Source organism: Labeo rohita, chromosome 11 (genome assembly GCF_022985175.1).
Source record: "Labeo rohita strain BAU-BD-2019 chromosome 11, IGBB_LRoh.1.0, whole genome shotgun sequence".
NCBI classification, from domain to species: Eukaryota; Metazoa; Chordata; class Actinopteri; order Cypriniformes; family Cyprinidae; genus Labeo; species Labeo rohita.
This window is the reverse complement of record NC_066879.1, coordinates 26,117,398-26,144,048: the sequence shown is the minus strand read 5'-3', so window position 1 is coordinate 26,144,048 and position 26,651 is coordinate 26,117,398. Positions and strand designations below refer to the sequence as shown.

The 26,651-nt window shown below is 34.9% G+C and overlaps 1 protein-coding gene across 2 annotated transcripts in view; it reads left to right on the top strand.

Annotated features, from left to right (window-relative positions):
* pnp4a (purine nucleoside phosphorylase 4a) overlaps positions 1-26,651 on the top strand; it is a 99,372-nt gene that overhangs the window by 71,377 nt on the left and 1,344 nt on the right. The window contains exons 2-6 of one of the 2 annotated variants that reach the window (XM_051122804.1): positions 23,268-23,337; positions 23,722-23,885; positions 24,066-24,169; positions 25,073-25,248; positions 25,341-25,531. In XM_051122804.1, coding sequence (XP_050978761.1) covers positions 23,315-23,337; positions 23,722-23,885; positions 24,066-24,169; positions 25,073-25,248; positions 25,341-25,531 — 658 coding nt within the window. In that variant the 5' untranslated portion in view covers positions 23,268-23,314. Of the gene's footprint in view, positions 1-23,204; positions 23,338-23,721; positions 23,886-24,065; positions 24,170-25,072; positions 25,249-25,340; positions 25,532-26,651 lie in introns of those variants that run through there. The other variant, XM_051122803.1, reaches the window with a different exon arrangement.

Below are 26,651 nucleotides of genomic sequence, written 5' to 3'. Positions count from 1 at the left end.
ATAATAGTTGAATTCATAAAAATGAACCTGTTCAAAAGTTTAAATACACTTGATCCTTGGTGAGAAAAAAGCTTATGCTGGTAGGTATGTTTTGATGCTGGGATGCTGGTTTATGCTGGTCCTTAGCTGGTTTATGCTGGTCCTATGCTGGTTTATGCTGGTCCTTGACCAGCAACATGACCAGTAAAGGACCAGCTAAGGACCAGCTTATACCAGCTAAGGACCAGCTTAAACCAGCATCAAACTCATATGCAACTACTACAGAAGGTTCAAATCCTCACTGATGCTTCAGAGGGAAAAACAATGCATTAAAAGCTGGGGGGTGAAAACTTTTGAACAGAATTGCAATGTGTACATTTTTCTTTTTTTTTTTTTTTGCCTAAATATCATATTTATTTTCATTTAATACTGCCCTTCAGAAGCTACAGAAAATACTTACATGTTTCCCAGAAGACAAAATAAGTTAAATTTACCCTGATCTTCAAATTCCAAAAGTTTTCACCCTCTGGCTCTTGATCCATTGTGTTTCCTTCTGAAGCATCAGTGAGCATTTGAACCTTCTGTAATAGTTGCATATGAGTTTGAAGCTGGTTTAAGCTGGTCCTTAGCTGGTATAAGCTGGTCCTTAGCTGGTCCTTTGCTGGTCATGTTGCTGGTTAAGGACCAGCGTAAACCAGCATAGGACCAGCATAGGACCAGCATAAACCAGCTAAGGACCAGCATAAACCAGCATCCCAGCATCAAAACATACCTACCAGCATATGCTGTTTTTTTTTCTCACCAAGGATCAAGTGTATTTAAACTTTTGAACAGGCTCATTTTTATGAATTCAACTATTATTTTCTCTTGTGGACTATATGTAAACATCCTTTATGTGAAATATCTTATTCCCTCAGTTGAATCCCTCAGTTGTCCTCAGTGTGAAAAGATGGATCTTATAATCATACAGTCATCGTGGAAAAGGGCTCAAATACACAAAAATGCTGAAAAACCAAAGAATTTGTAGGACCTGAAGGATTTTTTTCTGAAGAACAGCGGGCAGTTTGTTTAGGACAAACTGTTGAGGACAAACAAGGGACTCATGAACAACCATCACTAAACAAAAAAAAAACAGTATTAAGAATCAAGTGTATATAAACTATTACTATTATATTTTTGTGAGATTACATTCAATGCGATGTTGTGATGGCCTTGTTTTTCTATGTGGACAATCTTCCGTTACTGGGACTCCAACTGTTTGCATTTAGTTCTGTTATAAGCTCTCAGCATCCCTCTGGAGGTTCATTCCGCTAACCTCACTCTCAAGCTGCCTGAGGCCCAGAAGTCCTAAGATTCATGACCTTAACCAAGTGCTTACGCAGTAAACCTCAACCCAGACAAGTATGTGAGTTCAAAGATCAAAACTGATGTGGCAAGAGAGAACAAACCTGAAAAATATTAGTTAAGTTAACCTACAAAGGTCAGTTTTAAAGGTCAGTCCAAAGCATCGATGGTGCTGGTCATCACTTCTTTTTTACTCTTAAATTGAGTTGAATGTCTAGGTGAGTGGAACTGGTCTAGTAGGGTGAATCTCGGATTAAAGAAAGGTGAAGGACATGTCGAATCTCTCCAGGTCTCGGTCTCTGTTCACATAAACGCTGCTGTGCGGGAGCGAGGGTCAGGGAATCAGTGACCAGGTTGGGGGTAAGAGGGGAATCGAGGCCAGCGTTTCATTACGGAGACCTAGACCACATCCACATGTGCCTGAGCCACTGCAGACATCTCAGTCTACTGCAGATTTCATTAACCTTGCTTTCTCATGTCCTTTTGGCAGATATATGATGGACAGTGGATGTAGAATCAACTCTGAAAGTTCAAGTTCAACGAGGCATAGTTCATAACATTAATTTCATTAACTTACTAGTATCTCACAACCAGAAAATTTCTAGTTTGTCCTGTTTTAAAAAATTATCTATTGTTTTACCTTTTGGAATCTAAAAAAAATTAAATGAAGTGATTAAAAAGAGTTGTCCTTTTAAAAAAATTAAAAGAAATGAATACTTTTATTCAGTGATTGTGCAATTAAAGTTTAATTGAATGTAAATTTGAATGTAAACAAAGGTAAAGACATTTATAATGTTACAAAACATTTATATTTAAAAAAAAATGCTCTTCTTTTAAACTTTTTTTAATTAATATTAAGCAGCACAACTGTTTTCAACACTGATAATAATAAATGTTTTTTTTTAACACTAAATCAACATATTAGAATTAGATGAAGTGACACTGAAGGCTAAAGTAATGACATTAAATTACATTTTTTAAAAAGTAAAAATAGAAAACATTAAATGGTAATAATACTTAACAATATTACTGTTTTTACTCTGTTTGTTTAAATAAGTGCAGCTTTGGTGAACATGAGACTTTCAAAAACATAAAACTCTTAAACATTGCCAATGACAAGATGTTTACTAGAGGCATAATAGATCTTAAATGGGTTCTCACAATGCATTTCATCATCCCCTTTGCTCTTTTTCCTCTAAGTTTGCAAAGAGCACTAAATCAACGGATATGGTTTTAACATGCTAAAAATATGCTGCTGTCTAAAGGCATTGTCATAGAAACCCACCTGTTTCCCAGAGAGTGTGAGCTAGAGAGGCAGATAACTCACAGTACCACAGGTGCCAGACACTGTCTACAATTGATTTCCTGTGTGTCACTGGCACAATTTCAAGTATTTCAGGGGTAAAACAAAGATACTTTACAGCAGACTACATCTATAATGTAATGAGCAGTGGATTCTTACTTAGTATTAGGGGCACATTCAGTCATAACTAAGTTTGCTATATCTAACTTAAAAGCACTTCCAGTCCACTATTGATTCAAATGTATTTTGTTTTCTTTTAATCATTATAGCTGGTGTGATGCTGGCCTTCTTCAGAGTAATGAATTATTTAAAAACAGCATCAAGCACCCATTTGATAATAAATTATTCATGGGTGCATGAAGAATTCGCATTTGATCAATTGTGATTCATATTGTCAGCTGAAAGCATTTTAAAGGACACTTTAGAGAGTAAATATGATGAAACAGTTTTAATGTCTCCAGATACAGTACATTGTGTCAATCTTAAAATTATTTTTGTAAATGTTTAATGAAAGTATGTTGTAAGTGATGAGAATCTGTGATTAATTGAGTGTTTATATATATATATATATATATATATATATATATATATATATATATATATATATAGTAGAATGCGAAAGTTTAGGAACCTCTTGCAGAATCTGTGAAAATGTGAATAATTCTGACAAAATAAGTGAGATCATACAAAGATGTTACATATAGTCCACAAGACAAAAAAAAAAAAAGCTGAAATTATTAAAATAACCCCCTTCAAAAGTTTGGGAACCCTTGGTTCCTAATACTGTGTGTAGTTACCTGGATGATCTACAACTGTTTTTTTGTTTTGTGATGGTTGTTTATGAGTGACATTCACTGATGCTTCAGAAGGAAACACAATGCATTAAGAGCCAGGGGGTGAAAACTTTTGGAATTTGAAGAACAAGGTATATTGTACTTAACTTGTCTTACGAAAAACATGCAAGTATCTTCTGTTGCTTCCGAAGGGCAGTACTAAATGAAAAAATATATATATATTTCAACAAAAGAAGAAAAATTTCATCCTGTTCAAAGTTTTTTATGTATATATATATATATATATATATATATATACACATAAATAAAAGAAAGAAAGAAATCTTCTTCGCAAATCTAAGGTAATGTAATCACAGCCCTGTCATGAAATATTAAGAACACTGAACACAGCCATGTGTGAAACTGAGTAACCATAAATATGTCTCAGAAAATCAGGTGTGATAACAGACCAAAAGTGTTAATAGCACTACAATGCTTGCAATGAATACAGACAAACAGAATACCAATTATTAATTCATTAATGTATTTTGTTTACAGTTTATACATATTTCGTTTGCTTTGGTTCAAGTCTCATATTTGTTACATATAACAAACACTGTGTATGTACTTGACATGAGATGTGTTTCTACTAGGAAATATGTTCGTCAGTCTGGTTAATCATGAGCTTATAAACTTAAACAGGCAATTTCATGTAGCATAAACAACAACAGTCATAAAAATACCCTGTTTATGTGCTAAAAATTTACAAGATCTCCTTGGTGTACAGCAGGCCCCGGTAGCAGGTGCAACCCCTAGTTCTGGAGAACTAGTTAAGATTTAGTGACATCTACTGTCTAACGCTGGAAATCATTTCCAGGTTTAGGACTATTAATACTCATGAGTTTTACTAATACATATATGTGACCCTGGACCACTAAACCAGTCATAAGCGCCTTTTTTATTGGAATAAATACGTTTTCCATTGGTGTATGCTTTGTTAGGATAGGACAATATTTGGCTGAGTTACAACTATTTGAAAATCTGAGGATGCCAAAAATTCTAAATACTGAGAAAATCGCCTTTAAAGTTGTCCAAATGAAGTTCTTAGCAATGCATATTACTAATCAAAAATAAGTTTTGATATATTTACAGTAGGAAATTTACAAAATAACATGATCTTTCCTTAATACCCCTAAATATATGTATATATATATATATGTATATATATGTATTTATTATTATTATTATTATTTATTTATTTATTTATTTATTTTTTATTTTTTTATGCAACATATGGTGGCAAGCCAGAGCGTAAACTACAAAAAATACAAACCAGGTGTGACAGAGTATAGCAGACTATCGCTGATATGAAGGTTCTGAAGATTTGTGGAGTGCCACAAGGAACTACGCCATGCATGAATGGGCACAGTTGGCGCAGAGGAATCAAACTAGAGTCAGGGGCGATGCAGGGTCCCCCCACAGTTGCTCTACTCCCCAGAGTGCTCTCTGCGTGTGTGTCTCTCTCTCTTTTTCTCTCTGTTTCTCTCTCGTTGGCATGGCTACTGAAATACAGTATCGCCAGGAAATGTCAATTAGGAATTTATCTGTTAAAATAATAACATCAACATGTGGATGTGGGTGGAAAAGACCAACAAAAAACAAAATAAATTTCATTACAGTCACTTAGATTTTGAAAAAAAAAAAAAGGCTTCTGAATAAGAGAAAAATGCATTTCATTCTCTTTATTTTCTTCCTCTCTCTCTTTCAAGCAGGATTAAAGCAAGAGCTTTCTACCAAAATGTTTCTTTAATCCCAGATGCAGGTAACATCACACAGACTTCGACTGTGATGGGTTTACACTAATGCTGTTTGAATACTACATTCCTGTTTGTTGATATATGCTGAATGACAGTATCAGGCATAACTGCACCTTCACCTAGTTTAAGAAAGGCCTCAGAGGTGAAATGTTCTTGAGATGAGCTCAAGCATGCAAAAAATGCTGTTTTATACAGTTCTCTTATGCAAAAATACAGTAAAAACAGTATTATTATGAAATATTTTTACAATTTAAAATATCATTTCTATATTACAATATACTTGAAAATAAAATTTACTCCTTTAATGACAAAGCTGAATTTCAACACCATTATGCCAGCCCTAGTGTTACATGATCCTTCAGAAATCAGTCTATTATGCTGATTTTGTGCTCAATAAACGAATTAAACTAACTAAAAATAATGTATTAATATTTTTTGTTGAAATCATGATATTTTTTCATAATATTTTTGATAAATAGAAATCTTTTATAAATGTTTTATAAATATATTTACCGCCATTTTTGCTAAAGTAAATGTGTCTTTCATTTCTTAAATGTTTTTTTTACTGAAATTTGATAGATTTGTGCACTTTCTGTCTAAAGTATCTGCTGAGCTTCGAAAAATCTTCCAGAAGCATTTGCTTGATGTATAAATTCATGCTTAAGGGTAACTTTAAAAATCAGACTATGGGACTGACAGGCTCCTGGTGTACTCAGCTGCTGTGTGCGCACTTACCAAGAATTACCCATCTCAAAACCTGACCTGCCATAACACCGCATGCCACCCTTACAGACTTCACGGAGGTCTGGAGAAATATCTCCATATCTCTGAGTGACAGTGCCATGTCCCCTTACTGTGAGTGTAGCCGAGCGTGACCCCCGTGCAGGGCCCCCCTCTGCCTGTGTTGGCCTTCTCCACAGCAGGGGTCCCATTATTGGACTCAGCCAGCCGAGTGTCAGCAGTCCCCTCTTAATTCACACCGACGGTGCATTCACTCACACATCACATGGATACACAAATCCAGCTGAGGTGGGGCCGCAGAGACCAAAACATTCAAACTATTCTGCAGATATGTACGATGTGGAGTGAAACTGTAATATGAACTTGCTTTATATATACATACATATATATATATATATATATATGGCTGTCAGTCGATTCAAAATTTTTTATGTAATTAATTATATGATGTAATTAATATAATCGCAAAATAAATTTGACTGTGAAAATACCCACAAAAGATTATTTAAAGCTATTTTTGTGTTAAATGAAAAACTATCAAGTAGAGATTACAAATTATAGCTTTAAAAAGATATATTTTATTTGATTCAACATAAAATTAATTAAACAAACGTTTAGGCTATAACAACCTACCGTAAACTATGGAACATAAAAGATAATTTGAGAAACATCTCAGTATTTTTGTTCATACAATAAAAGTAATTGGTAACCAAAACATTTTTGCTTTGTTACCAACAGTCCTTAAAATACCTTCTTTTATGTTTCACAAATGAAAGTTTTGAAATGATGTGAGGGTGAGTAAATGATGACAGAATTAAATGTTTTGGGGTGAACTATCCCTTTAATATTTTTATTTTTATTTTTATTTTTTAATAAAATTATAAATTATAAATATAAATTATAAGAAACTAAATCTGCCAGCAGGTGGCGATAAATGCCTCCGTTCAAGGCATTTATCGTTCAATCAGCTGATTCATTCAGGAAGAAGTAAATGGCTCTCTTTATGAATAGGCTTTTGAATCATTGGTTCACATGATTCATTCAAAACGTGAATTCATTCAGAAACTAAACACGGCTGTGTTGCTTGAAGATGCACAACAATTCTGTTATGGCTTTAAAGGTAATATGTTCTCTGCGAAATTGAGCAAAAACAAATAATATGTGTTTAAAATATAACACAATATAAACTTTTTATTTACTGAACTGTTGCATAAATCACATTTAAACTCGTGACAGATCGGGACAAAATAAGCACTCTTGATATTGATTTTGCTGCTGGTGTGATCGCTTATCATATGAAATAAATATGAGAGAAAAACACACACAGGGACATTTTTTCTGCACTAAAATCTTGAATTTTGGGGGAATTAATGCATTTATGGAGTTGTTGCCCTGCATTATATTTGTCAACAGTCAGCTATAAGAAATGTAAGACGACTTACAGGTCTGGGGGAGTGCGTTAACTGCCTTAAAATATTTTTAGTTAAGTTAACTCGTTAAATTGACAGCCCCAATATATATACAAATAATATACATTAAATACATAATAGCAAATTATAGCAAATATGAAGTTTAATCTTTACGGTGGTTATATAATTTAGGAACCATTCACATGTCATGTCTAAAATCGTGTGGAAAACGCCAACTGCACCGCTTTCACTTTCTTTCCATAGCATTCTTTTTAAAGTTTCCGCAAAGGATACATGGATTTCCAGCACTAAAAATCACTTGCAGTAGCTCTGCTACTAAAATTATTTAAAAATGGGTATCCCTGTACAGCTATGATCAGCTGTTTCTCCACCTTGGCTGAGCTTTCAATGTTGTTACGGAAAGAGTGAAGCTGATTGGTTGGTTCTTGTCACATGACCTGTGCTCCGCTTGCGGCATTCTGAAAAGTTAAGATGTTTTCATTCCGCTGCGGTGTAGACACGTAGGTTTCCGTGTCACTTCTGTTATCCACACAAGAGCATTGCTTTTTTCAGCTGCTTTAAGTAGAAATAAGTAGAAATGTTCAAATCACTTTTAAATCCTACACCAAAGCAACATCAGTGTCTTTATGAGTGAGTCATTGAATCATTTACTCAACTGAATTTATTGCACTGTGAATCCCTTCAGAGCATTTGTGGTTAAAACGTATACTTTTTAAAAATTATTATTTTATTATTTTTTTTAAAAAAAAATGACATTGTTTTGCTAGATAAGACACTTTTTTCTCAGCTGGGATCATGTACAGTAATTTGGACCTTTAACCTACACTGTCAGAAAAAAGGTACAGTTCTGTCGCTGGTACAAAGTGAAAGGGTATAAATATGTACTTTTAAAGTACTAATATGTACCTTTAAGGTACCAATATGTACTTTCAAAGTACTGAAATGTACCTTTAACCCTTTAACTGTCACTCCCATTTTTGAACACAGACATAAAAATGCACAATCCAGACTTAAATTTCTATAATTCATGAATGAAAACATTTTGTAATATGATTTTAATGTACATATTCCATGGTAATGCAATGTCTGATTTTAAAATGCCTTTCAAAGGATAAATTTTGAGATTTTAAGTTTTGAACTGATATATAATTTCTTATGATTTCTAAAACAAGTAAGTCTTTTGTGACAGGTCAGAACTCATGTTATGATGTAGATTTTTTTAAGCTGCACTCTTGACATATATTAATCTAATACTTTTCCTACATAATTTGTAACACAAAAATATGGTAAAATATCCATTTAGGAGTCTTAGACCTTTCCAACGATGTATAGTTTGTCATGATTAGATTAGGATTTGTAATATGGTGAAGTAAACTTAGGCGTCCCACAGAGGGGACGGTGACAGTTAAAGGGTTAAGGTACTAATGTACTGTTTAGGGGTAGGTAAGGTACAAAGATGTACCTTTTCACGTTTGTACCTTAGGGTATCGCCCCAGTGACAGAATTGTACCTTTTTCCCATTGAAGTCCACTATTTGGAGAAAAATCCTGGAATGTTTTCCTCAAAAAGCTTCGTTTCTTTTCGACTGAAGAAAAAAACATAAACATCTCTGATGACATAGGGGTGAGTATTTTTTTATTCTGGAAGTGAACTAATCCTTTAAATTAGTTTGACTGTTTTCATTGGTGGAGCATAAATAAATTGCAAATACTTAAAAATAAATGTGTTACTCAAATATTTACTTTTTTTAACCGTTTTAGAAATTATTTGTCATCATTTATATACTGTGGGCAAATAATGGTAATCTACAGAAGGGTACCCTTTTATAAAGCCCTTTTGTTTTTAGATTAGCAGTTTGCAACTCTCAACAGCAGGTTCCCACAGGAGCAAGACTGGCCTGACATGCCTGTTTGTGTTTGTTTATGTGTGTGCTAGCCGAGATATGCAGCTATGCCCTTGTTAGCCCTGCCCTTCTGTCTGCCACCTCCACACTGACATACAGACTGCGCAAGAGATTATGGCCAGCGTGGCTAATCTAGAATAATCCACAGCCCAGGCCGTGACGCTCTCAGCACAGGGGAGCATTCTGGCAATGAGAGCAGCTTACGGAATGATACCAAAACAGAGCATCAGGAAGTCCCATCGAGTCAAATGCCAATTCAAATCCCCCTGTTGGGTGGAAGTAATCATTTTCTGGCAACCCAATCGACAACACTTTTTCTCAATGCGAGTGCTTGTTGTATTTGTGGGCCCGATGAGGACAGACTGTCAACCTTGAAACCCTCCCAAGTAAAGGGGGTCACATATGGTTTGGGACCGCAATCGCTGAACAGTGTATGTGTGTGTGTGTCACAGATGTGTGGCTGAGACTGTTTGTGTGTGCGTTGAGCATTCACGCTTATAACGGTGGATATGTGCCATCATTTCGCCCCATTTTTGAGACCCCCAACAGAGGAACTGACATCCATGGCAACAATTAGCGGCAATTACAGCCAGGACAGTTTGATGGGAGCTTAATCGTGGCATAGAGTAGATTTACTATAGCTGTGAGAGGTGAGGTCTGTCCTATCCTTTATGGACATCTGCAACTGTACTCAAGAGAAGAGAGTCTCCTCTTGTGTACTATATTTCTCTGCAATTGGTCAATTAAGTGGCTCTTAACTTCCCTTTCGCTCTCCGCCCATTCTGAAATGCAATTATGTCCTTTCTTTTCACATGGACGGTTATCAATGCGGGTCCATTAAAATCAGATTTGCATAATATAGCATGCACGGTAGCATCAGGCCATAACAACACATTAATCAAGCAGAAGCATGTGCGACTGTAGGACAGAGTCATCTTTTAAGACAGTAATAGAGGCCGTCAAAGATCCTCGGGTCCCGGGCGGCACTGGGCGGGCCGTCGTTTCCAAGAGCGCGCCCTTGATTGTCGCCCTACATGTTTGCTGGCTGTCCTTGGCTCTTGGCACCCGGCAGTGGAGCCAGATGTACACGGATGACCCTGCTCCATATGTGTTCACAGGATTAGGGTCAGCTGCTTAAGATTCAGAACCACACTGGCTGCCTGACTCACCTTCATATGGCCCGTGAAAGAGCAAAAGTGGAGAAGGGTGCGCTTTTTGGTTTGGGTCAAGTCAGGATGAAATGAGAAATATTTTGCTTCTGTTCATCAGTGTTTTATGCTATGTAATGCCCTCATCCAAGTCACTTCCTATACAGGTATGTGTATATCAGGGGAGTTTCCTCCGAGGAGACAAGGGAGGCAGTGCCTCCTCAGAATATTGGATGAAAAAAATTCATAGTACCAAAAAAAAACAAAGGTAGTATTACAAAATATAACATTAAAAAGTGTTTAAAGGGGTCGTCGGATGCAAAGTTCACTTTTACATGTTGTTTGAACATTAATGTGTGTTGGCAGTGTATGTACAAATCTAGCCTATAATGATATAAATCCATGCGGTTTTTAATTAATCTGTAAAAATATTATCCCCTTTTTCAAATCGAGCTGTTCTCAGATGCCTGTCACGTGTGGCGTCACACCGACAGAGGCCGCACCCACGATAGTTGATTGACATGAGCGTCTTACCTCAGATCAGTTGTAACAGTCTGACCTCCATTGTTTCGATGCCAGAGCAGAGATGTAAGTTAGACAAGAATATCTCAGATTGAGCGATTGAGGTGTTGTGTTGCTGGATGTAATAATGAACATAGTGGTCGTCATTTATTCCCGACATCTGAGGCGCTGAAGATGCAGTGTTTGTTTGTGAAGGGAATGCGCCTCCTGATCTACATAAATGCGTCAGTGTTCACACAAATCATTCGTGATCCAGCTTCACCTACAGCAGAAGTGAGTATAAGGGTTTTTTTAATGAATCTCTGCTATCACTTTTCCTAATAAAGTGCTAGTTAGCAAGTTCCGCGGCTAAAGTAAACAATCTCTCCGTGCAGCTCGTCACTCCACAGAAAGTAGAGAAGGGCAGGATGAGCAGTGCTCATTTGCATTTAAAGGAACAATCCCCTCAGAATGGGATGATTTTGCAGAGCTCGTTTTGACAAGGTAAAAAGGGTGTTGTTTTACACAACCATTGAGAATTTTTAACCAAAGTATATTATAAACTTTTCATTAAGACCCTAAAGAATCATATCAACTTGTGGAAAATGGGCATCCGATGACCCCTTTAAATCACTTGTTTTTCTAAAGAAATATTGCCCAACAGCGACACCAGTAGGTAAAGTTACAGTGGGACTCACGTCTCTCTCGCCTCCCCTGAGCCCACTGAGTTTTAACAGAACACCTGATTGAGAATGAATGGGCAAATGAGCAATATGATTGGTTATAACTGGTTATGTTTGGCTGTGATTCGTTCATGCAATAAATCCCGCCTCTTGTGTTTGTGTGCGTCCTGTGTTCGCAAATCAGTCTGAATGAACAATATAATGGTTAATGGGAAGACTAATTTAAAAAAGTAAGTTAACAACTCACACATATAAATATAACCACTTTTTTACATCAAAATAAGACTTAAACTGGGATAAAAACATGATCTGTGGGAGTTTTTGGTGAGTAATCAACTTTTAAAGTAAATCTCTGAAATTTAAAGTAAATCTCTGTGTATGTGACCAATATTTACAGAGCTTTGATGATCCAAAAAATTCTAAAATAGTTAAAAGTTTAAAAGTAGCTATTATTTTGGAATAAATGTAAAATGTTTAAAAACACTAACCTGATGAGATTCTGACATATATACAATTGAGGTCAAAAGTTTACATACACCAAAATAATTTACCAAAATAAGAGGGATCATACAAAATGTATGTTATTTTTTATTTAGTACTGACCTAAATAAGATATTTCACAATAAAGACATTTACATATAGTCCACAAGAGAAAATAATAGTTCAATTTATAAAAATGACCACATTCAAAAGTTTACATACACTTGATTCTTAATACTGTGTTGTTACCTGAATGATCCACCGCTGTTTTTTTTTTTTTTTTTTGTTTTTGTTTTTGTTTTTTTTTAGTGATAATTGTTCATGAGTCCATTGTTTGTCCTGAACAGTTAAACTGCTTCCTGTTCTTCAGAAAAATCCTTTAGGTCTCACAATTTTTTTTTTGTTTTTTTCAGCATTTTTGTGTATTTATACCCTTTCCAGCAATGACTTGTAAACAGGGTCGTTTTTATAAATTCAACTATTATTTTCTCTCGTGGATTATATGTAAATGTCTTTTATATACAATATCTTATTCAGGTCAGTACTAAAAAAAAACATGCATTTTGTATGATCCCTCTTATTTTGGTAAAATAAATGACACTTTGCCGATTCTGCAAGGTGTATGTAAACTTTTGACCTCAACTGAAATATATATCAGTAAATATAGATTTTGCTGAAATATATCTAATACAATCCTTTATATTTTTGCCTATTTATGCCATAAAGACAATACACCAGTGATGTGCGGTGGTGTTCTGATTTTTTTTCAGTTGTTTTTTAAAAAACTAAATGTAAATTCATGTCCCAGTCATATTTTCAGTTGCACATCAGAAACAAATCTATTTTGTAATTCTAAATGTTTAACTACAGTAGCTTCACTGTACACTGTAAAAATAAAAAACACAATTTGTTGAGTCAGCCTAAAATAATTTGTTACCCTGCTGCCTTAAAATTTTAAGTTCAGTCAAGTAAAATAAGTTTAGTCAACTTGAAATGTTAAGTTGTACTAAGTAACAACTTAGATATTTGTGTTTGTTAAACTTAGCTGCCTTAAAATTTTAAGTTGATTCAACTCAAATATCTAAGTTGTCACTTAGTATAATTTAATATTTCAAGTTGAATAAACTTTTTTTGAGTTGACTGAATTTAAAATTTTAAGGCAGCCAGGTTACAAATTATTTTAGGTTGACTCAACATATTGTTTTTTACAGTGTAGTTAAACTGTAGGGCTCTATGAAATTCATTATGTTTAGTTTATTTAGAAACATGGGAAGTTTTGAAGTAATCTCTATAATTTGCAGTTTCTAGATTTTTACAGTTTTGCATTTTGTGTTCTTCAAGTAAAGCACTGAGAACACCTACATATAAACATGTTCATTCATAAAAACTAACAAGAGCCAAAAAATAAAAAGAAAAGCTGTGAGGTCAGGGTTAGGATGAGGACTCAGACATATATATGACCCATCCACAAGTCACAAGTTTCCCAGCAGCTTCACTAAAAACGAATTACTGCACACCTCCACATGACCGGCCAAACGTCAGAGCATAGAGTGAGTATTGTGAAGCACGTGAAATGCCTCACGGAGGAGCAATGCCTGGCACGTTCCAAGCACTGTGCTTTTATTTAAGAAATTGCTCACTTTTCATGTTTTATGTTTAGGCCAGAGATCTTCAGGCTTTTGAAGACCAAGGATACCTTGGTCTTCAAAATAGATATGAATGTAGTACCACATGAATGCGTAATAGTTCACCTAAAATAAAAATTTACTGAATATTTACTTATTCTCAGGCCATTCATGATGTAGTTGAGTTTGTTTCTTCATCAGAACAGTTCTGGAGAAATTTAGTAGTACATCATTTGCTCACCAGTGGATCCTCTACAGTGAATAGGTTCTATCAATAAGAGAGTTCAAACTGATAAAAACATCACAATAATCCACACTACTCCAGTCCATCAGTTAATGTCTTATGAAGCAAAAAGCTGCATGTTTGTAAGAAGCAAATCCATTATTGCAATGTTTTTAACTTAAAACCATTGCTAAATACATGTCTCCATAATATTGTATAATACTCTCATTTTTACGGCACCCATTCACTGCAAAGGATACATTGGTGAGGAAGTGATGTAATGCTAGATTTCTCCTAATCTGTTTTGATGCTATTTCAGTATGTTACAACAAAAACAGAACTGCAGAGGTTTTTAATTTCCTCTCTTATTTTGGGTTTTTATTTAGAATCCATTAATAATGAATGAATTGGGCAATCAGATTCCAGTGGGTGAAATCACATGTGCCTCATATGCTACGGATTACGTCTGAGCAGATGGAGAGAGAGAGGGAGATGCATAGTATGAGAGGCCCTTTAAGACATTATTCAAACTATATTCGCACACACACAATCAAACTCTCTCTCATACACTACTATAACGTCTCTCACACACTATCAAAGCTTTCACGCACACTATTAAACTCTCTCCCATACATTGCTATACTGTCTCTCACACACTAACAAAGCTTTCACACCGCTATCAAACTCTCTCGCGCACACTATCAAGCTCATTCACATATACGCTATCAAACTCTCTCGCACAGTTCGTTTTTGATTGAAACACAAAAAAAATGAGATTTCGGCTAGATTTTTCGTTTTTTTTTTTTTTTTTTGGTTCATGGGTAGAAAATTCATAAATGACAAAATTTGTTTTCCACAACACCAACGTCCTCTGTTTCTTCAACAAAATAATAGTCCTTTATTTATTTATTTTTATTCTTTTTTATTACAATCTTTAGAACAACGAACATACAAGGGTGATAACATAAATTGCATCGAAATATAATAAACAAAGACAATTTAAAAAATAATAATAATAAAATAGAAAAAGCAATAAGAAAATCACCTGTCGATAACGAGTACAAATAGTCACAAATTATTCAAACAATAGATTTAAAATAATAGATTTAAAATAATACGATTTTAAAATAATTTACAGCTTTTGTCCCTTTCTTATTTCTTGTTTCTTTTAACGTATACAGGTTCCTGTTTCTATATTAAAATGAGTAAAATTAGTTTGTTTTTGATTTTTTTTTTTTCAACAAAATGATAGTCCTTTGACGGTGCTTTCTTCTATACAACCTAACGCGTTTCGCAGAAATATTTATTTCAGAAATATTAATCTGCACCCAGCCTGTGTTATTTTGCTGTATGGATATGGATTTAAATCTGAGTGATGAAGCTGCGCTACCAACTAGACAGCTCAAAGAAGCACAGATCAATGTTCAGTCAAGTCATAACTTTTTTTTTAGATATCACATTCAGTTTTGGACAAGCCATGGTAAGTGCAAATACTGTAATGCAAATCACTGACATTTTATGCTGTATTATACATCTACACTGGATCACCAACTAAATACAGTTTGTAATCCACAAAAACAAAAAAATCTTTGACTTGACTTTCCAACCAAATGTAATGGAAGAAGCCAATAACATTATGTGCTCAACAGTCAACCTGTAACGCTCTCTGCATTAGCGATATTTTGATCTATAATGTTGTTAATCTTCATCTCTTCCCCCACTGTTTGATCGATTTTTATTACCATTATTCGTTATTAACAAAACGAATAAGACGACATGATCCGCGTTGGAACTCAAATAGCCTAAATGGAAAGCCCTATGGATTTTCCTCATACTTTCAAACGAATAGGCTTACTTAGTTTTTGGATCATTATTAATTTAATGAAAACACAACAATAAAATAGCACATTAAACACTTGTGTATATTAAACATAAACTTTTATTAACAAGACGATTAAGGCGGATGACATGAAATATATCATGTAACCTTATAAATTAAGGTATTTGGATTTTCTCCTTCAAAACGAACGCACAGTTTATGGTTCATTACTACTTTAAATGTACAACAACAAATGTACAATGTACAACTTTAATGAACAATTTTTACAACAACAGTAGAACAAAGACTAACTCAATTATATTAAACGAAATAATGTAGGCTATATGTTTTGAACAAAAGACTATTTTTTTTTGACAAATAAAAAATAAAATATGTATTAAAAGAAACAAGAAATAACAAAGCGACAAAAGCTGTAATTTATTTCAAAGCCTTAAATCTATAGTTTGAATAATTTGTAACTATTTGTACTTGTTATGGACATGTGATTTTCTTATTGCTTTACCTATTTTATTATTATGTTTTTAATTGTCTTTTTATGTAATTTATGTTATCACCCTTGTATGTTCGTTGTTCTTAAGATTGCAGATTAACAAAAGAATAAAAATAAATAAAGGACTATTATTTTGTTGGTGGAACAGAGGAACAGCTGATGACGTCACTGGGATCGCCCACTTCTGTGGAAAACAAAAAAAAAGAAAGAAAAAAGAAAAAATCTAGCCGAAATCTCGTTTTTTCGTTCTTCTGAACAAACTAAAAAATAAGCCAATTTCTTGTTTCTTATTTCATTTCAAATTGAAGAACAAACTATCAAAACGTACCGTGTAAGAGTTTGAAAGCGCACGTGTGAATGAGTTTGATAGCGCGTGCGAGAATGAGATTGGTAGTTTGCACGAGAGAGTTTGATAGTGTGCGAGAGAGAGTTTGACAGCGCGTGTGTGAATGACTTTGATAGTGTGCGAAAGAGAGTTTGATAGCGCGTGCGAGAATGAGATTGGTAGTTTGCGCAAGAAAGTTTGATAGTGTGCGAGAGAGAGTTTGATAGCGCGTATGTGAATGAGTTTGATAGTGTGCGCGAGAGAGTTTGATAGCGCGTGCATGAATGAGATTGGTAGTTTGCAAGAGAGAGTTTGATAGTATTCGAGAGGGAGTTTGATAGCGCGTGTGTGAATGAGATTGGTAGTTTGCAAGAGAGAGTTTGATAGCGTGTGTGAGAATGAGTTTGGTAGTTTGCGAAAGAGAGTTTGATAGTGCGTGTGAAAGCTTTGCTAGTGTGTGAGAGAAGTTATAGTAGTGTATAAGGGAGAGTTTGATAGTGTGTGTGAATAAAGTTTGAAATATGTCTTAAAGGGCCTCTCATAGTATAGGGTATGCTTGGCACTCGACATTGTTAATGTAGTTACAGAGGGAGGGATGCACTCTCTGTCTGTCATTCTCTGACTTTCTCTTTATCTGTCTGATTACATTGTAATGTGATTGGACGTGATTTTCTTATTGCTTTACCTATTTTATTATTATGTTTTTAATTGTCTTTTTATGTAATTTATGTTATCACCCTTGTATGTTCGTTGTTCTTAAGATTGCAGATTAACAAAAGAATACAAATAAATAAAGGACTATTATTTTGTTGATGGAACAGAGAAACAGTTGATGACGTCACTGGGATCGCCCACTTGTGTGGAAAACAAATTTTGTACTTTATCCATTTTCTACCCGTTAACCAAAAAAAAGAAAGAAAAAAGAAAAAATCTAGCCGAAATCTCGTTTTTTCGTTCTTCTGAACAAACGAAAAAATAAGCCATTTTCTTGTTTCTTATTCCATTTCAAATTGAAGAACAAACTATCAAAACGTACCGTGTAAGAGTTTGAAAGCGCATGTGTGAATGAGCTTGATAGCGCGTGCGAGAATGAGATTGGTAGTTTGCACGAGACAGTTTGATAGTGTGCGAGAGAGAGTTTGATAAGGCGTGTGTGAATGACTTTGATAGTGTGCGAAAGAGAGTTTGATAGCGCGTGTGAGAATGAGATTGGTAGTTTGCGCAAGAAAGTTGGATAGTGTGCGAGAGAGAGTTTGATAGCGCGTATGTGAATGAGTTTGATAGTGTGCGCGAGAGAGTTTGATAGCGCGTGCATGAATGAGATTGGTAGTTTGCGCAAGAAAGTTGGATAGTGTGCGAGAGAGAGTTTGATAGCGCGTATGTGAATGAGTTTGATAGTGTGCGCGAGAGAGTTTGATAGCGCGTGCGTGAATGAGATTGGTAGTTTGCAAGAGAGAGTTTGATAGTGTGCTAGAGAGAGTTTGATAGCGCGTATGTGAATGAGTTTGATAGTGTGCGCGAGAGAGTTTGATAGCGCGTGCGTGAATGAGATTGGTAGTTTGCAAGAGAGAGTTTGATAGTGTGCTAGAGAGAGTTTGATAGCGCGTGTGTGAATGAATAGTGGCAGTTTGATAGTTTGCAAGAGAGAGTTTGATAGTGTGCTAGTGCGTGAAATGAGATTGGTAGTTTGCAAGAGAGAGTTTGATAGCGTGTGTGAGAATGAGTTTGGTAGTTTGCGAAAGAGAGTTTGATAGTGCGTGTGAAAGCTTTGCTAGTGTGTGAGAGACGTTATAGTAGTGTATGAGGGAGAGTTTGATAGTGAGTGTGAATAAAGTTTGAAATATGTCTTAAAGGGCCTCTCATAGTATAGGGTATGCTTGGTACTCGACATTGTTAATGTAGTTACAGAGAGAGGGATGCACTCTCTCTCCCTCTCTGTCTGTCATTCTCTGACTTTCTCTTTATCTGTCTGATTACATTGTATCGCTCACATGAGCCTAGTTAGATGTGACCGGGAATGCGGTTTTTTTTTTCACATTTTTCCACGTCCTCTTGGGACAAAAAGTTTTCATGTGTCTGAAAGCTATCTCAGCTCTGGTGCACATTGTCAGACTGATGGTATGTGAGAGAGCAATGCTGAAAATGTAAATATTATTGTCTAGAGCTGAATGTGCCTCAGAGGAATGACAACGTTTACAGGATTGAGTCTGTTCTTGAAATCAAAATACTGCATTTCAGATTCAGTTAGTAAAATGTCATTAAAATGTTAATTATTTAGAAGCATGCTCCAGAAGGAAAAGCAATGAATTAAGAGCCAGGGGTGAACTTTTGAACATTTTTCTTATTTTGCCTAAATATCTTTTTTAGTACTGCCCTTCAGAAGCTACAGAAGATACTTACATGTTTCCCAAAAGACAAAATAAGTTAAATTTACCCTGATCTTCAAAAAGTTTTTACCCCGCAGCTGTTTAATGCATCGTGTTTCCTTCTGAAGCATCAGTGGGTGTTTGAACCTTCTGTAATAGTTGCATACGAGTCCCTCAGTTGTCCTGAGCTTGAAAAGATGAATCTCAAAACCATGCAGTAATTTTTGCAAAGGGTATAAATATACAAAAATGCTAAAAAAAAAAAATAATTTGGGGGACCTGAAAGATTTTTCTGAAAAACAGTGGGCAATATAACTGTTCAGGACAAACAAGGGACTCATGAACAACTTAAAAAAACAGGATCTTTCAGGTAACAACACAGTATTAAAGGAGAACTCCACTTCCAGAACAAAAATTTACAGATAACATACTCACACCTTGTCATCTAAGATAATCATGTCTTTCTTTGTTTGGTCGTAAAGAAATTATGTTTTTTGAGGAAAATATTTCAGGATTTTTCTCCATATAATGGACTGCTATGGTGCCCTGAGTTTGAACTTCCAAAATGCGGTTTAAATGTGGCTTCAAATGATCCCAAATGCGGTTGTAAACGATCCTAGCCAAGGAAGAAGGGTCTTATCTAGCGAAACAATTGGTCATTTTCGTTCAAATAATACCATTTAAATACTTTTTAATCTCAAGTGCCCATCTTGTCTTGCTCTGCCTGAACTCTTTGTATTCTGGCTCAAAATAGTTAGGGTATGTTGAAAAACTATAGGACGATTTTGAATTTGAGGGAGAACATGAGATGGGCAGAGTTCAGGCAGAGTAAGACAAGACGAGCGTTTGACATTAAAAAGTATATAATTTGTATTATGTTTATGAAAATAACCAATCGTTTCACTAGATTAGACCCTTCTTCCTTGGCTGGGATTGTTTACAGCCGCATTTGGGATCGTTTGAAGCCGCATTTAAACTGCATTTTAGAAGTTCAAACTCGGGGCACCATAGAAGTCCACTATATCGAGAAAAATGCTTAAATGTTTTCCTCAAAGAACATAATTTCTTTACGACTGAAGAAAGAAAGACATGAATATCATGGATGACAAGGGTCTGAGTACATTATCTGTAAATCTTTGTTCTGGAAGTGGACTTCTCCTTTAAGAATCATATGTGTGTAAACTTTTGAACAGGGTCATTTTTATAAATTAAACTATTATTTTCTCTTGTGGACTATATGTAAACATCTTTTATGTGAAATATCTTATTCAGATCAGTACTAAATAAAAAAATCACATGCATTTTGTTTGATCCCTCTAATTTTGCAGATTCTGCAAGGTGTATCTAAAATTTTGACCTCAACTGTATATGCTTAAATGTCTTTAAAAGTGTTGAATATTAGGGTTTTTTTCATTACCTGATGAATGAGCTCCTTTTTTACACAGCTCTCTGGAATACGTGGTCTGATTGGTCAGTCACTGCATTCTGCAGACAAATATTTTTCTGTAATGACTGTTAAACTGTATAATTGACCACTGTGCCAGGCAACTGATTTCCTACACAGTTGTGTTAGTTTCACACATCTTGTATCACTCTGTAGTCTTTTCTTGTGAGATAAAAGACAGATTTTCTAAAATCCAAAATAATAGTCCGAGTGCATTTATTTATTTACTTTCGCTGAAGAACAAATCATACACTCCCAAGGCAAGCCAATGAGAAGCTAGCTCAATCACTGTGAAATGCATTACTCTTGATAATAGTAATGTCAAAAGAAGAGAAGTTGTATTATACCTTTGAAACATTTTTACAAGTCTTTGGATCTGCATCTAAAAGTGGAAAATTGCTTGCAATCAGATGAATCTTGTGAGATTCCCAAATTAAATTTTTCTGGTCCCGTGCTTTGGATTTGGGTTGGAGTCTGTACCTCTAGTAATGGGCCTCACATGTTACCGATACTGTGGCAGAACTCAAGCTCGACCCACTGGCGAATCTCATACTGCATACTGTATCTATACACACTTTGAGTCCTGCATAAAACTTTTATTTTTTTGAAAAGTAAGAAATAGTAATTATCATCTATCATCTATTATGTTTCTGCTTACATTAGAAAATATCTACAACTAGGAAACAAATGCAGTATAGGAAGAAATTAATGTGTCTAATTTATCTGTAGTCACATGTTGTGCTTGTTATTGTAATTAATTTTTGCATTTTTTCCCCAACTGATACTATAATTGCTTTAAATATACTATAAATGCTTTCACATGCAAATATATGGAAGCCCATTTCCTCCGCGTTAAAATAAATCATGCCTTAAAAAGTCAATATTATAACATACTTATGTCATAATTACGAGATAAAAAAGTCAAAATTATTAATTTAGAAGTCATGATTACAAGATAAAAAGTCGAAATTTTTAGATAAAAACTTGGAATTATGACTTATAAAGTCAAAATGATGACATACTTAAGTCATAATGAGATAAAAAGTCAAAATTATGACTGTAAAAGTGATTATGAGCAAAAAGTCCAAATTATAAGGTAAAAAGTTGAAATTATGACTTAAAGGAGAACTCCACATCCAGAAGAACAATTTACAAATAATTTACTCACCCCCTTGTCATCCAAGATGTTCTGTGTTCAGTCGTGAAGAAATTATGGTTTTTGAGAAAAACATTTTTCTCCATATAAAGGACTTCATTGGTGCCCTGAATGTGAACTTCCAAAATGTAGTTTAAATGCAGCTTCAAAGGACTCTAAACAATCCCAGCTGAGGAAGAAGGGTCTTATCTAGCAAAACGATCAGTCTTTTTTTTTTTTCGGAAAAAAAAATTGTATACTTTTTAGGCACAAAGGCTTGTGTAACACTAGCTCTGGGATGCACGTCCACTACACTACGTACTATTGAATCACGTTGAAAGGTCTAAACTAAAGACCCAGTGTTTACAAAGCGAACGCGCAAAGACTAAGAAAGTGCAAGTAAGTCAAACGCTGTTTACAAATAAACAAGTACAACGATGTCAGATGATTCTGAAGTTGTAGGAGAAAATAAGATGGAGTTTTTCACCATACTCTACCTTTTTGAGCCGGGGTACACAGACGATGAACTTAGATTCGTAGCATCGTGGACGCGCATCCCAGAGCCTGTGCTACACAAGCTTTTGTGCTTAAAAAGTATACAAATTTGTATTTTTCGAAAAAAAATGACTGATCGTTTCGCTAGATAAGACCCTTCTTCCTTGGTTGGGATCATTTAGAGCTCTTTGAAGCTGCATTTAAACTACATTTTGGAAGTTCAATTTGAGGCACCAATGAAGTCCATTATATGGAGAAAAATCCTGAAATGCTTTCCTCAAAAACTATAATATCTTAACGACTGAAGACAGAAAGACATGAACATCTTTGATGACAAGGGGGTGAGTAAATCATTTGTAAATTAAAAAGTTGAAATTATGAGATAAAAAGTCGAAATTATGACTTAAATCATAATTAAGAGATAAAAAGTCGAAATTATGACTTATGAAGTTGAAATTATGAGATAAAAAGTCAAAATTATGACTTAAGTCATAATTGTGAGATAAGTCTAAATTATGAGATAAAGTCGAAACTATGACTTAAGTCATAATTATGAAATGTACAGTTGAAATTATGACATACTTAAGTTATAATTATGAGATAAAAAGTGGAAGTTATGACTTACTTATGTCATAATTATGATAGAAAGTCAAAATTTTTTATCTCATGATTCAACTTCTCATAATTATGGATTAAGTAATAATTTTGACTTTTTATCGCATAATTTCGACTTTATAAGTCATAATTTCGACTTTTATCTTGTATTTTATGACTTAACTAAGTCATAATTTAGACTTTATAAGTCATCATTTTGACTTTATCTTGTAATTACGACTTTTAAAGTCACAAAACGACTTATCTCACAATTATGACACAAGTATGTTGTAATTTCGACATTTTAAGGCATGAATTTTTTTCTTACGTGATGGAAATGGGCTTCCACACAAAAACACTGAAAAAAATTCTATACGCATATAAACACCAGATATTCTTAAGTAGTTGATTTTAGCTTACATCCCCCAAATCTGACTGAAAGTATAGCTTGCCTCTGATATTTAAACTCAGACACACCTACAAATGACATGCCATTTAATTTACCATGACTAAACTATAATACTGAGTTGTAACCAATCAGAGCGTTTGTGTGTGTTGGTGAGGTCAGGCATTAGGTTTACTTAAATGGAGAGAGCTGCTCTCTCATTCACACACTGCTCAAATCCAGGATCACTCTTCACTTTACAACTTGCTTCAAGACAACACAAGTCCAACATGCACAGCAAAGATCAAATCTGGTAAGGGTTTTTTTTTTTTTTTCGCATCTTAAGGTTGAAAACAAATCTGAGGATTGTGTGTATATAGGAAAACAGCATATATAACTACTTTTTGTCAAAAAAGGTTTTGGTCTTTTTAATGCTGTTTAATTCTGGTACAGTATAAAATATGATTCTGGTCAAACAAAGGGATGTTTGCCATTTAATTAATAATGCTAATATAATACTTTGTATTAGTCACAATAGACCTGATATGAGTAGCTTTTCCAAAACTGATATGGAACAGTGAACAATGTGCAGCAAATAAATTTAATGCTTTATTTTTGTTTAAATACCACAGTTCCCTCTAATGAGCAATAGATTTTAGTTAAATAAAACTAAAAGTTGCATTTTTTACATCACCAGCCATGAGGACTATCAGAGGACTGCAGACTGGCTGCTGTCCCAGACACAACACAGACCTAAAGTAGCCATCATCTGCGGTTCTGGATTGGGAATGCTGGCGGATGCGCTCAAATGCCAAGACTCGTTCAAATACTCTGACATCCCTGGCTTTCCTCAGAGCACAGGTAAGACGCAGGTCAAAGTTTTGCTGCTTCAGTGGTTTTGTTCATTTGCCAAAATAAAGACAGTATTCGCTAAAAAAGTCAAAAAGTACACTGTTAAACTTTTAGCAAAATCGAAAATTTTGGCTCAAATGGTGCCTTAAATTTTAATGTGCATCTATATGTGATTGTATATTGAAACAGTGAAGGGTCATGCTGGAAGGCTGGTTTTTGGGGAGCTCAAAGGGAAGACCTGTGTGTGCATGCAGGGCCGATTCCACATGTATGAGGGACACTCACTAAGCAAGGTTTGTCCTTTTAAAACCAATGGCATTACATGCCCAACATCCTTTTTATAAATTATTACTAAAACATTTCATATACCCAAGATGTTTTATTGTTTTATTGTTTTGTTTTTAGAAATGGTAATATTGTGAAATACTATTACAATTTAAAATAAATATTTTCTATTTCTGTCATTTTAGCCATTACTCTAGTCTTCAGTGTCACATGATCCTTCAGAAATCATTCTAATATGCTAATTTAATGCTTAAGAAATATTTCTGGGAAATTAGTAATATTTTTGAGAAACAGCGTTTATTTAAAATCTAAATATTTTTCTAGCACCTTAATCAGTTTAATGCGAATAAAAGTACTGTATTAATTTCTTAATGACCTTGAACTTTTCAGCGATATTGTACATTTTGAACACTTTTCACCTTGAACTCAGTTCACCTTGCATCTTTCTTGAGCTAACGGAGTTTAATGACCCATCAGGCTTTATTTGCTTAATGGCTCAGGTTAAATACAAAATCTGTCTTGACAGTTTCATCACGTGTCGCAAATTGAATTATATTATATAACAGAATTACACTGCATTCCAAAAGTAATTTTAAAACACTGTTCCATTCATGCTGTGTCATGCTGCAGTGTAAAATGTTAGAATAAGAAGATTCCTTTTTTCTTTTTGGATGCCCGCACAGTATATTCACTCCATCCTGGTCATGCTGATTGAAGTCACATGCTGTGTATCAGAGCACAATGAACTATTCAACTTCTGTGTGGTTTATATAACACAGGGTTAGATTAAAATGGCTTATTGGTAGTACGGATGTACAGTGCACCCGCAAGCTTTTTAAGCTTTTTTTTACAAAGGTGCTGGATGTTGAAAATGGATTAAAAGTAACAGAATTTGTGCTTGTGTTCCTCAGGTCACTTTTCCAGTAAGAGTATTCAAACTCCTGGGTGTCGAAACCTTGATTGTCACTAATGCTGCAGGGTCATTAGCGGACAGTTATAGCTGTGGTGATATTATGATCATACGTGACCACATTAACTTCCCTGGGCTTGCTGGACTGAACCCTCTCAATGGCCCTAATGATGATAAGTGAGTATCAATGTACAGAGTGAGTTAGGAAAGCATTCATTCATTAGAATCACATGTATACAGAATGTAATCATTTATTGGCCGCTGTCAAGGTTTGGTCCTCGATTTCCACCCATGTCTGGGGTCTATGACAAAAGCCTGCGGAAGATGGCGTTCGACATCTGTAAGAGCATGGGTGTCTCCCAGTATATCCAAGAGGGTGTCTACTGCATGGTGGGAGGACCCAACTTTGAGAGCATAGCTGAGGCCCGCCTTCTGCACAAACTGGGAGTGGATGCAGTTGGTAAGCTCATATGTAATCCAAATTTTTAAATGACTGGACATTTTTAAAGGGATAGTTCACTCTAAACAAATTCTGTCATTAATTACTCACCCTCATGTCGTTCCAAACCCGTAAGACCTTCGTTCATCTTCGGAACACAAATCAGCAATGCAACTGACAAAGTTCAAGGCCCAGAAAGGTAGTAAGGGCACCGTTAAAATAGTCCATGTGACATCAGTGGTTCAGCCGTAATTTTATGAAACTACGAAAATACTTTTTGTTTGGAGTCTTACAGGTTTGGAATGACATGAGGGTAAGTAATGACAGAATATTCATTTTTGGGTGAAGTATCACTTTAAGCTTTTCAAGAAATTCAACTTAGACTAACATTTTCACATTGCTAAGTTGATACACACCTACAGTTTTATGCGAAAGTTTGGAAACCCCTTGGAGAACCTGTGAAAATGTGAATAATTTTAACAAAATAAGCGAGATCATACAAAATGCATGTTATTTTTTATTTAGTACTGTCCTGATTAAGATATTTTACATAAAAGATGTTTACATATAGTCCACAAGACAAAAAAAAAAAAGCTGAAATTATTAAAATAACTCCCTTCAGTTTAGGAACCCTTGGTTCTTAATACTGCGTGTGGTTACCTGGGTGATCCACAACTGTTTTTTTGTTTTGTTTTGTTTTGTTTTGTTTTGTTTTGTTTTGTGATGGTTGTTCATGAGTCCCTTTGTTTGTACTGAACAGTTAGCTGAGCACTGTTCTTCAGAAAAATCCTCCAGGTCTTACAGATTCTTCAGTTTTCCAGCATCTTTTGCATATTTGAACCCTTTCCAGTAGTGTCTGTATGATTTTGTGATCCATCTTTTCACACTGAGGACAAGGGACTCACACAGGGACTCAAACACAACAATTAAAAAAGGTTTAAACATTCACTGATGCTCCAGAAGGAAACACAGTGCATTAGGGAGGTGAAAACTTTTTGAATTTGAAGATGAAGGTAAATTGTACTTAATTTGTCTTCCGGGAAACATGTAAATGTATGTATCTTCTGTTGCATCTGAAAGGCAGTACTAAATGGAAAAAATTATATTTTAACAAAATAAGAAAAAATTGGACATCATGTTG